Below are 13,091 nucleotides of genomic sequence, written 5' to 3' on the forward strand. Positions count from 1 at the left end.
ATAATGATTTTGAGATGCATTAATGTTGTTGCATATTTTGTGGTTCATTCCCTTGTATTGCTGGGTAATGTTTGTTTATGGATGTACTGAATTTTGTTTATCCATCAATTTGTAGACATTTCTGTTGTTTCTAGCTTTGAACTATTAGAAATGAGGACACTATGAATTTTCATATACAAGTTTTTATGGAGACACATGTTTTTGTATAGGCACATCCAGTGATGTTGGAAAAATACCTAAGGGTAGAATTTCTGAGTATTACAGAAAGTGTATGTTTAACTTCATAAGAAACTGCCAAACTGGGTTGCCTGGGTGGCTCAGTGGTTGTGCGTCAGTCAGCCTTGGGCTCAGGGCGTGATCCCAGGGTCCTGAGATCCAGTCCTGCATCAGGCTCCCCTATGGGGAGCCTATGTCTCTGCCTCTCTCTCTCTGTCTCTCTTATGAATAAATAAAAATAAAATCTTAAAAAAAAAAAGAAACTGCCAAACTGTTCCGAGTGATTGTACCATTCTTCATTCCCACTAGCAATATAGGAGAGTTCCAGTTAGTCTGATCTTCATCAGCACTTGGTATTGTCAGTCTTTCAGAATTTTAGCCATTCCAGAGGGGCAGCATATTAGTATCTCATAGTGGTTTAATTTGTATTTTATAACTATTGATCTTGAACATTTTTTCATGTTATTGGCCATTCATATATCTTCTTTTGTCTATTCCTTTTGCCCTTTTAAAAAAAAGTATTGAATTGACATAGGAATTCCTTATGTTTCCTTATATAATTCTTTTGGTAGAATATATAGTGAAGAGTTTCTCACAGTCTTACTTGGCTTTTTTTCTTAACAGCATTTTTCAAAAGATGATTTTAAAGTTTGATGAATTCCAGTATTTTATTTTATTTCTAGTTTGTGCTTTTTTAATCAACTATTTAAGAAATCTTTGCCCAGTCCAAGGTCATGAGGATTTTCTCCCATGTATTCTTAAGGAGTTTTATGGTTTTATCCTGTGTGTGTGTGTGTGTGTGTGTGTGTGTGTGTGTGTGTGTACATGCATATATAAATAGATCTGTAACCTTTTTCAGGTTAATTTTGTATATGGCATGAGGGTAAGGTCAAGGTTTATTTTTCAGACAATCAACATTTGTTGAAAATAGTATTCTTTCTCAATTTAATTACCATGGCACCTGTGTAGAAAATGGACTATATATGTGGGTCAGTTTCTGGACTATTCTGCTACATAGATCTCTGTATGATCATTGATCTATATGTAGTATATAATTCATCAATAAAACCATGTGAAGTGGAGTTTTCTTTTTAGAAGGATTCTAATTGCTAGCTCACTTTATTTAGTGGATATGAGTCTCTTCTGATTTTTTATTACTTTTTTGGGTCAGTTTTGATAATTTGTGTTTTTAAAGAAATTTTTCTATCTCATTTAAGTTATTAAATTTATGGGCATAAATTTGTCTTTAATATTCCTTTATTATATTTATAATGCCTGCATGATCTGTACTAATGACCCCTATTTTTAATCTCTCATAATATTCGTTGTTCCAAAGTCTGCTTACTCTGCCTGATATTGTAGTAATTCCAGCTTCATTATGTTTCATGTTTGCTTGGTATATCTTTTTTCAACTTTTTATTTTTCATCTGCCTTTATATTGAGAATAGGTTTGTTGTAGCCACCATATAATTGGCTTTTGCTTTTTCATCCACTTCAGTGGTGTTTCTATTTTATTGAGATGTTCAGGCCAATTATGTTAATGCATTTTTTGATCAGATTTAAAACTGTCATCTTACTATTTTTCTGTTTTTTGTTTTTTTCTAACTCTGTTTTATTACTTTTTTCCTCTTCTGAATTGAATATTTTTTAGTATTACATGTTTTCCTCTACTGTTGGCTATATCTCTGTTTTATATTTTTATGTTCCATTTAACTCAAAAAACATATTTACATGTGTAAATTACATAAAACACAAAAACATATTTGCCATATCACAATCTACCTTCCAATCATGTTATACTCTTTAACACATAAGACCCTCACAACAATATACTCCATTTCTGCCTCCTTTCCTTTCTACTTTTGTTATGTTTACTTTTAAGTGTCATAAATCTCACAATATTTCTTTAAATGGTTATATTTTAAACAGATTGACATATGAAAACGCCTTTGTATTTACCATTTTTGGTATTCCTCATTTTTTTAGATCTCTTTTTTCCATATGACAGCTTGAAATAACTACCCTTTCAGTTTTTGTGCTGCCCTTTGGTAGTCACTGATTCTGGTGTTTGTTTCTTTGAAAAAAGACCATATTTTTCCTTACTGAATTTTTTTTTTTGAAAATTATAGATTCACAGGAAGCTGCAAAAATAACAGAGAGGTCCTTTAGACCTCAGTTTCCCTCATTGATAGCATCTGACATGATGATAGTATAATATCAAAACCAGGAAACTGACATTGGTGTAATCCACAGGCATTATTTGGGTTTCACTAGTTTTGTATGTGCTTCTGTGTGGTTGGACCCTTATATTTTTTAAGGATATTTTCCACTAGATACAGAATTATCAATTAAAACTTTCTGTCTTTTTTTTAGTACTTTAAAGATATCATTCCATTGTCTTCTGGGCTATGTCATTTCTGACAAAAAGTTCACAGTAAATCTTTTCTTTCTACTCTGTATTTTTCTATCTTTTATCTTTGCTTTCAAGACATTCTCTTTATTACTGGTTTTCAGCAATTTCATAATGATGTGTTTCTTAGTTTTGTGTAAGGAGTGTGTTTATTCTGCTTGAAGTTTGTTGAACTTTTTGAATCTGTGGGTTTATAGTGTTCATCAGATTTGGAAAATTTTGGCCATTATTTCTTCCAATATTTTTTCTTTATCCCGTCTCTCCCTCCCCCTATGTGAAACTTCAATTGTACTTCTCTTAGACTGCTTGATATTATTACACTTAAAATATATCAGTGATATTAGGTCACTAATATTTTTAGCCTTTTTTATTTGGATAGATTCTATTGCTATGTCTTCAGTAGTTTACTGATCTTTTCTTTGCAGTGTCTAATATGCCCTTATTCTTAACCAAGTGAAATGTTCATTTTGATACATTACTCATCTATGGAAGTTCCATTTGATTCTCTTTTATATTCTCAATGTCCTCATTATGTTAACATATATAATTAAAATAGCTGTTTTGACAGCTTTGTCTGATGGATCTGTCATATTTCTCATTTATGGATTTGTTTCTATTGACTACTGTTTCTTCTGTATATCAGTCACATTTTCCTGCTTCTTGGTTTGGTTAGGGATTTTATACTGAATGCTAAACATTGTGAATATTATATTGTTGAGTGCTTGTGTTTAGTGTGCTCTTTGAACACAGGTAGTTATTTGCCAGTTTAGTCCCTTTGAGACCTGTTTTTAAGTTTGGCTGGGATGTGTCTAGAGTAGCGTCGGGGAATAGTTCAGCTGTACCACTAAGGCTTCCCTTAAAGAGACCTTCCAGAATCTCCACTGAATGCCTCAGATGATCACTAAGTTCTCTCCTTTCTGTCAGGTTAAAGATCAGATGTCATCCTTCCTTGTGTGAACTATGTTTGCATTGTTCTGTTTACATTCCTTGATTGTTCTTTGCTGGCCTTGTTGGGTTTCTCTGTATGTAGGTGCAGCCTCGTCCTCAGTATACTGGAAGGATATCCTGTGTAGATTCCTGAAGCTCCCTCCTAATGGAGTTCCTCCTACTTGAACCCTTCTCATAAATTCTAGGGGCCTCGGTCTCCTCCAGCTTCCATCTCTGTCCCTCAACTTAGCAGACCTCGGCTCTGTTGTATTTTCTCCACATTATACCCACAGTGTGGACATTGCCTCCAGGCAGAATGCTGGGGTGATTGTAACACTACTCCATTTATTTGTCTTCTCTCAGGAGTCATAATCCTACTGTTTTCCTTTATCTCTAAATAGTTATATAACACATTTTGTCTATTTTCTTTAGTTTACATTGTGTTTTTATCTTAGGTTCTTATTTCATCATGAGTAGAAGCCTAAATCTTTGTTTTAGGGTTTTTTGGGTGTTTGGGTTTTTTTGGGGGGGCGGGTCAAATTATAGTCAGTAGGTACATTCCACAAGTTCTCTGACCATGGATTATGTCACACAAATATGCCTATCACTAGTAACTCACTTAAAAAAAAAAAGTCTGCTCTCTTTTTCTTTCACTCCAGCTAAAATCGAGGTTTGTGTCATTTTTTAAAGATGCTTTGTTCTTTGTTTCTGTAGCAAAGCGCCTCAAAAGCATTTTCTTAATTTCTTCAAGTCCTTATCTTGCAAAGGAAGCTTTTAAATTTTTGTCTGTATGTATCCTGCAAAGCCATAATTTTAATGGTCCTTATCTTCGTTTAATATTGTATAGTTTACAAATTGCGATCACATACATATGATAGTTGTGTGTAGTCATATGGTTTTATTATATAGATCTGCATCTTCCCCTAGCTCTTTATTCCCTTTTCCCCAGCTTAAGTTTCATGGTGCATATATATATATATATATATATATATATATATATATATATATATATATATATATAATTATATTTATATAATTATCCATTGTATATATTCTTAATTTCATGTGCCCATCATTTATGTAGAATAGTACCTGGCACACAGTAAATGCTTGATAAATGTGCTGAAGAAGTAAGTAGATACAGATATCATTACTACCAATTTTAGATATGGGAACTGAGTCTACCACAGCTCATAGGTTCTCTGACTCCATGTTCATTGCTTTTTGTATCTTAGCACTTTTTTCTAAAACCTTATCTGATCATTTATTCTCATCTGATTATTCCTCTTCTGAATTACTGTGACAATTTGTGTTACTCTTAAAGCATTTACTACCATTTTTATCCTGTGCTGTGGTTACTGATACAATACCTCTCTCTTTTCTTGCCCTCTCCCAGTGCTTTATGAATGCTTTAAAAGTTAAGAGAGGTTCGCAAATTATTTCTTCCTGGATCTCCTAGTATTTGAGCTTTTAAGTGAGTTTTTAATTTCTTTAAGCTGTTTAAATTTTTCTCTTAAAAAAGGCTAAAATAAAATTCAGGGCTTAAGGTCTTTCCTAAAATTTGTCTTTAACAACATGTAAACTGCTTATTTTTTTTGGAAACAGTAGATTTGCTTTACTATTTTTAGCATATAAGGTATCATAAAAAATACTGGTATCTTGTCTACTTTGTAAATTACAAAATACTTGAATGTGATTAAAAATAAATGTTTTCAAAAAAATAAATGTTTTCAAGTTTTTGGTAGGTTTTCCCTTTCCTTAGTGGATTTGTTCATTTGGGAATACTTTATTTCCTATTTTACTTTTCTAATGCCTTTTTTCTTTTTCACTTCTCCCAAGAAGGAGCCATATTGATTCACCGTTAAAGGAACATAATGTGGTGTAGGATGGTTTTCATTTTTCTGTGAAGTAGGTTACAAAGTCACCAGCAGGAAAGAGAAGGGCAAAGATTTATCTTCATATTCTTTGGAGAAGAGGCTAAAATGAGGCAGCTAGAATTGTGGACTTTGTAGCTAATAAGAATCTCTGCCTTTTCCATGTGAACAGTGAGATAAATCAAGCTTGCTTTTACTGTAGCTACCACCCACAAAGCTGTGAAGAAGGCTGGTGATAGCAGATGGTATCCATACACAGTTTGATTTGTTTAGAAACCTACATAAAGAGCAGCATGTGTTTTGTTTTGTTTTGCCCTTAATTACTTAGGGCCAGGGAGATCAGTTTTCAAATAAAACAGTGATACAGCCAGGAGAAAAAAATTTATAAAGGAAGAAAACAGACAACTATATTTTTAATTGCATCATTTCAATTCCATAATATTTATTGAATCTCTGTTGTATATAAGGCTCTGTACTAGACATGGTAGGGGATGCAAAGAAGGGTGAGTTAAGTATTACAAAATAAATTCAGTTGAATAAACATGTCATTAGTGCCTCCTCTGTGCCCCTAAAGTTCTGGGAATACAGAAATTAGGACCATTTCTATCCTCAATGAGCTTACATTAATAATGTGGAAAATGAAGTAAATGAATAGTTTCAGTTCTGCACAGCAGATACTGTGATATATGTGTGTCAAGATGTAGAAGCTCTGAAGAAAGGGTGCCTAATTCAGCCTGGAAGGAGAATGAGGGAAGGCTTCCTGGTGGAGGTCAAACCCTCATGTACATCCCTCATTGAGTCTTAAAGGATGAATAGGTGCTGGCCAGGTAAAAATGAGCAGGGAGGAAGGATCAAGGCAGAAGGAAGAGCATGAGATAAGCAAAGGCTCAGAGACAAGAAACATCATAGCTGTTTGGGAGAGTTCCATATACTGCTGATATATCTGAAGGGTAACATCTTGCAGGAGATAAGATTATAGTGCCAGATAATGGTAGAGTTTGGGGTTTATTCTACATGTCATGTTTCTTCAGACCTGTAGACTCTCTGTGACAGCATCCCTTAGAATATTTGCAGACATACAAGTCTAAATCTACCCCAAGATGTGGAACATTAACCTATAACATGATTTTTTTGCTCAAGAGTTGGAATTTGCCCTGTAAGGCTAATGTAGAATGCTCTGTTTTGAACAAATATTTCTTTTTAAAAAAAAAATGTTATTTATTTATTTATGAGAGACAGAGAGAGAGAGAGAGAGAGAGAGAGAGAGGTGAGATGTAGTAGAGAGAGAGAGAGAGAGAGAGAGAGAGAGGTGAGATGTAGTTCAGAGGGAGAAGCAGGCTCCCCCCAAGGAGCCCAACGCAGGACTCGATCCTGGACCCCGGGATCATTCGGAAGATTCAGATCTTCGGCCTGAGCCGAAGGCAGACGCTCCACCTCTGAGCCACCCAGGCATCCCTTGAACAAATATTTCTTATATGATATACTTTGTTGGGTTTATACAAACACAGTATTTATGAGAGTTTGTGCCTTACATAGTTGTTATGAGGAGGTTCCCAAAGGAAGAACTATAGGTACAAAGAGTTGCTTATAAAATAAATATAGAGGATCTCTATACTATATAAAAAGAGATAGAACATTCCAAACAAAAGTAATTTGAAAGCCTAATTCTTGACTACATCTGTAAGGATATATCTGTCTAATACCAATTCAGGGTAAGAATTCCCAGAGACCTCTCACTCATTGCTCAGCCCCCAGCCTTTGAGGTGTGTGTGTATGTGTGTGTGTAAAATTTGGGAGAAAGCAAGGAATATGGAAATGGAAAAGCAGAATAATAGAGGGAACGTATAAATGTTCCATATATCTCTTTTACCATATAGGAATTAGAAAGTAAAAGAAGACTACAAAAACAGGCTGCCACTAGCCAAAGTGCTACAGAAGTTCGGTTGAATAGAGCTCTAGAAGAGGCAGAAAAGTACAAATTGGAGTTAAGTAAATCAAGGCAAAATAACAAGGTATGGAAAAATTGAATAGTTTTGGTAATGATCACCTTTGGTAACTTTTTTCGCAAGAGTCAAAAATAATAGTTTTTAAATTTTAATTCTTAATGTTATGTGAACATTTCTGTTTTCAGAAGCACATTCATTATTGTTATGTGATTTTCAACAAATCTTTATTGTGTGCCCATGTTATATGCCAGACATTTTTCTAATCTCTGGGTACAAATGGTAGGAAAGAGTCTCTTTTGTATCTCAAATCCATTTCCTTCTCTTCTTTACTCACTTTTCTAATATAATGCAAAGGGCTACTTTATAGGGCAGTGGTTCTCAAACTTGAGCATGTATCAGAATTATCAGGAAGGCTGGTTAAGACAGATTGCTGGGCCCCACACCCAGAGTTTCAGATTTAGTAGGTCTAGGGTGAGGCCTGTTTTAAACTAGTTTTAATAAGCAGTTTTAACAAGTTCCCTGGTGATGCTGATGCCACTGGTTCTGAGACAACATTTTGATAATCACTGTTGTATCCCAGTATCTAGCCAATGATTGGTATAGAATTAACGCTCAATGCCTGAAATAACTGTTGAATAAATGAAGGCTCAAATATCGTTGTGTATGAAAACTGTTTGCATACTCTATAAATTTTGACTAATTCGATTTTGGTTCTATGTCAACCTAAAAGTGATGCTCCATTGGAATCTCTCCCTTTGGATAATACTGAATAATTTACACTTAACAGAGGCTTGATGAAGTTAGGAGCCACCTTTGTTACATACACAGATGATACATTTCCAATAAACTAACAGCACTTAATAGGACATAAAACTAGACTGAACTTGATAAATCCTCCAACATATTTAACAGAGGCAAAATGTGACCGTGACTACAGAGTTTTGAGATATCTTCTGTGAGATAGTTTGTACTGTGTAATCAGACTGTGTTCATGTTCAAGAGCCATCGATGATGGTATATTGGAGATTTATTAACAGAAGTTATTAAATGAATGAGGAAGTCATCTTTATAACTTGCCAATAATTAGCATGCTATTGGAATATTATTTCCAATTTGGTTCACTCTGGAGGGATTTTGAAGAAAATAAAATGGAATAACCATGTATATGTCAGGATTTGCTAATTCTTAGTTGTTGATGTTTTAGCACAATTAGAGAAGTAGAAGGAAAAACTTGTTTCCATGACAGCAATAATCCTATTGAGCCATTTTGCAAATTGACATACCAAGTCCTCATTAATTAGTTTAAAACCATCAACACTGTAAAAGCAAGTATGTTCAAAACAAATTTCTGATCCAAAGTCTGCATTATGGGTGATCAGTTTAAATGCAGTAGGAGAACATTTTGTAACTATTTGCTATCAAGTAGACATTTTGAAATCAGAGTTCTTAGATGTAACTTATTTTAGATTTCTGAAAAAATATGTGTATGAGTCTTAAGTTTCTGATTTTTTTCAATTATTTTGCTTCATTTCTAACTTGTCTTTTTTTAAAAAATATTTTATTTATTTATTCATGAAAGATAGAGGCAGAGGGAGAAGCAGGCTCCATGCAGGGAGCCCGATGTGGGACTTGATCCCAGGACTCCAGGATCACGCCCTGGGCCGAAGGCCAGGTGCTAAACTGCTGAGCCACCCAGGAGTCCCCTAACTTTGTCTTTGAAGGACATTTTGGGCTTATGCTGTTTAGTTTTTCCTTGTAGTCTAGTCTATATGTAAGTTTTTTTTTGTGAGGAGGTATATTTTTTCCATTTTAATTCTTTGTACCTTGCTTCTCATTCTAATTAGACATATGATTAGGTAGATAATTAAAATTATTCAGGTCTGTATGTTTAAGAAATAGTAAGGTTTCCATAAACTAGAACAAGATTGACTCCTAGTCATGAAAAAGTTAAAGATTTATTTAAAAAAAATAATATATTCTGCACAGAGGTTAGGAAACGAATCTGGCCTTAGAGTAAGAGTAACTTTTGAAATGAAGAGTCAGTCAAGTTAAATCAGATGCTGCATGAGTGCAGGGACCCCGATTGTCTCATTCTGTTGTGTCTCAGTGCCTGGAACATAGTAATTGCCTCTGAAATATACTATAGGAAGGAATGAGGAAAGACAACTTTGTGATGGTTTAATTGGAATTCTTAAAAACAGAGCATTTGATTAGATTGTTTGCTTATAGTCCATTTAAAATATGTCCTCAGGGATCCCTGGGTGGCTCAGTGGTTTAGTGCCTGCCTTCGGCCCAGGGTGTGATCCTGGAGACCCGGGATCAAGTCCCACATCGGGCTCCCTGCATGGAGCCTGCTTCTCCCTCTGCCTGTGTCTCTGCCTCTCTCTCTCTCTGTGTGTCTATTGTGAATAAATAAATAAAATCTTAATAAAATAAAATAAATAAAATATGTCACCAAGTCCATGTTATTTCATTTAGGAACAGATAATTTCAAATTCTTTATTAATTCATTTAGAAATATTTACAAAGGCCTTCTAGGTACCTGCCAGACCTTTCCTAGAGACTGGAGATACAAAGGTGATAAAAATAAATAAATAAATGTGATCCCTGTAATCATATACTCCCTGTAGTGGAGAAGCTGTGTGTTATTTAGACAATTCATCAAGCAAAACTGAGGTGCAACTGTGATTTGAGCAGGTAACCAGGTAAAGGCATGCTTTTTTAAAAAAATGTAATTCTGAGTTAAGATCTGAATAATATTAACAAGTTATATGCTAGGAAGAGATTATGGACAAAGGGAATCCTATGTATAAAATGGCTCTGTGGTAGGAAAAAAAACTAGGTCATGAAAGTCAGGGATGGAAGTGAAGAGAATGTTGTGAAGTGAGGCCTCAAGCAGGTAGAGGCCAAACCATCTAGATCCTTCAGGCTGTGTTAATATTTGGGGTTTTATCCAAATATAGTACAACGCCACTGCATGGTTATTTTGAACAAGGTAAGGGGAGACTATGCAGTGATCATATGTGTGCCTGGAAAGTATTTTTGTTTATTGTGTGAGAATTCATTGGAAGGAGGCAATGAATTCTGGCTAAAGAGTAGCAGTGTGAGAGATGGAGGCAATGAACTCAGGTTAAGAGGAGCAGTATGAGAGATGATGAAGTAGTGTGGACTAGACTGATAGTGGTGGAAATGGAGAGAAGTATCAAAATACATTGAAGAGAGAAAAATTACTAGGACTTGGTGATGGGTAGAGATGGAATTGTGAAAAAGGGAAGCTTTTGAGAGGATGTTTTGACTTTTAGTTTTCAGAACTGGATAGATAGTGCCATTCCCTGGAGTAGGTTTGGGAAAGATTTTAGAACATCTTGAGATTCATCCCATTGTTGCATGTGACAGTAGTTCACTTTTAATAATTTTACACATGGTATAAATATAACAAACAATACCCTCTATTGATGGACTTAGGGTTGTTTCCAGTTTTCACTATTACAAATAAAGCTGCCATGAATATTCACATATATGTCTTTGTGTAGACATGTGTTTTCATTTCTCTTGGGTAAATACCTAGAATTAATAAACATCTGGGTTTTATTATAGATGTACGTTCAACTGCCAAACTGGTTTCCAAAATGGTTTTACCAATATATATTCTTAACAGCAGTATATAAAAGTTTTAGCTGTTCCATGTCATGACCAACATTTGACATAGTCAGGCTTTTACATTTTACTGTTCTAGTGGGTGACTAACAGTATGTAATTGTGGTTTAGTTTGCATATTCCTAATGACCAGTGAATAATACAAACATCTTCATATGCTCATTTGCTATCTTGAGATTTTATATTTTCCCCAGTTTTATTGAGATATAATTGACATACAGCATTATTAAGTTTAAGGTGTATAGCATAATGATTTGATTTATATATTGTGAAATGATTACCACAGTAAGTTCATTTAATATCCATCATCTCACAGAGATACAAAAAATAAGAAAAGCTTTTTTCCTGGTGATGAGAATTCTTAGGATCTATTCTCTTAACAACTTTCAAATATACCATACAACAGCTAACTATAGTTATCATGTTGTATATACATTACATCTCTAGTGTTTTATTATAACTGGAAGTTTGTGCCTTTTGACCACCTTCCTCCAATCTCCCCTCCTGCCTCCCACCACTCCCTACATCTGTTAACCATAAATCTGATCTGTTTTTCTTTGCATTTTTAAAAAGAGTTTTTAAGTATAAGTATGATCACACAATATTTGTCTTTTCTTGTCTGACTTACTTAGCATTATGCCCTCTTGGTCCATCCATGTTCTTATGAATGGCAGGATTTCTCTTATTTATTCCTCTTTGTATAAATTGTATCACAATTTCTTTTTTTTTTTTTTTAATAAATTTTTATTTATTATGATAGTCTCACAGAGAGAGAGAGAGGCAGAGACACAGGCAGAGGGAGAAGCAGGCTCCATGCACCGGGAGCCCGACGTGGGATTCGATCCCGGGTCTCCAGGATCGCGCCCTGGGCCAAAGGCAGGCGCCAAACCGCTGCGCCACCCAGGGATCCCTGTATCACAATTTCTCTATCCATTCATGCATTGATGGACGTTTAGGTTGTTTCCATGTCTTGGCTATTGTAAATAATGCTGCCGTGAATATGGCATTGCAGATATCTCTTTGATGTAGTATTTTCATATCGTTTGGATATATTCACAGAAGTGGAATTGCTGGATTGCATGGTAGTTGTATTTTAAATTTTTTGAGGAACCTCTAAACTGTTTTCTATAGTGGTTTTACCAATGTACAATCCCACTAACATTGCACAATGTTCCCTTTCCTCCACATCCTCTCCATCATTTGTTGTCTCTTGCTTTTTGATGATAGCTATTCAGATTGAATGCAATTCCTATCAACATTCTATCAAGATTGAAGATACTGTTTTATTTCCCCTTTGATTTCTTCTTTGACCTGTTGGTTGTTCAGGAGAGTCTAGATACCTTCTTTGGTGAAGTATTGGTAAAAAGTTTTTTACTCTTAATAATATTTAATGAAGTTTAATTTATAGAAGTTATAAATCAGCATAAAAATTGTAGTTAGTACAGAGCATTTCTGTAATCTTCAAACACAGTTTCCTCTGAAACTAACATCTACATTAGTATGGTACATTTACTATAGCTAATGAATGAATCAATAACGTTATTCACTAAAGAGCATACTTTATTCAGATTTCCTTAGTTTTTAATCTCTTTGGTTCATTTTTAAAAATTGAGTTGACTTATTATAAATGAGCTATAAGTTTTTATGTATTCTAACTACATGTCTTTTGTCAGATATATGCTTTGCAAGTGTCTTATCCCTTTTATTTTTGTAACACTTCTTTTGAAGAGTGAACTTTTATTTTTATTTATTTTTTTTTAAAGCTTTATTTTTTTTTTTTTAATTTATGATAGTCACACAGAGAGAGAGAGAGAGAGAGGCAGAGACACAGGCAGAGGGAGAAGCAGGCTCCATGCCGGGAGCCTGACGTGGGATTCGATCCTGGGTCTCCAGGATCGCGCCCTGGTCCAAAGGCAGGCACTAAACCGCTGCGCCACCCAGGGATCCCGAAGAGTGAACTTTTAAATTTTGATGTAGTCTAATCTGTTTTTTCTTTTATAATGTGCTTCCTGTGGCCTATTTAAGAATTCTTTGCTAAATCTAAGGTCACGACGATTTGCT

At 34.7% G+C, this 13,091-nt stretch overlaps 1 protein-coding gene across 11 annotated transcripts in view; it reads left to right on the plus strand.

Moving 5' to 3' along the window:
• Window positions 1-13,091, plus strand: part of TEX9 (testis expressed 9) — a 196,377-nt gene that overhangs the window by 166,348 nt on the left and 16,938 nt on the right. For 10 of the 11 annotated variants that reach the window (XR_005381691.1, XR_005381692.1, XR_005381693.1 and 7 more), the window contains one exon: window positions 7,305-7,439. The exons of the other annotated variant lie outside the window; for it this stretch is intronic. Coding sequence is in view for 7 of the 10 variants with exons in the window: in XM_038580494.1 (XP_038436422.1) it covers window positions 7,305-7,439 (135 nt within the window). In the remaining 3 variants the exon portion in view is untranslated. The remainder of the gene's footprint in view (window positions 1-7,304; window positions 7,440-13,091) is intronic. 11 annotated transcript variants of the gene reach the window in all.

Source organism: Canis lupus, chromosome 30 (genome assembly GCF_011100685.1).
Source record: "Canis lupus familiaris isolate Mischka breed German Shepherd chromosome 30, alternate assembly UU_Cfam_GSD_1.0, whole genome shotgun sequence".
In the NCBI taxonomy this organism is placed as follows: domain Eukaryota; kingdom Metazoa; phylum Chordata; class Mammalia; order Carnivora; family Canidae; genus Canis; species Canis lupus.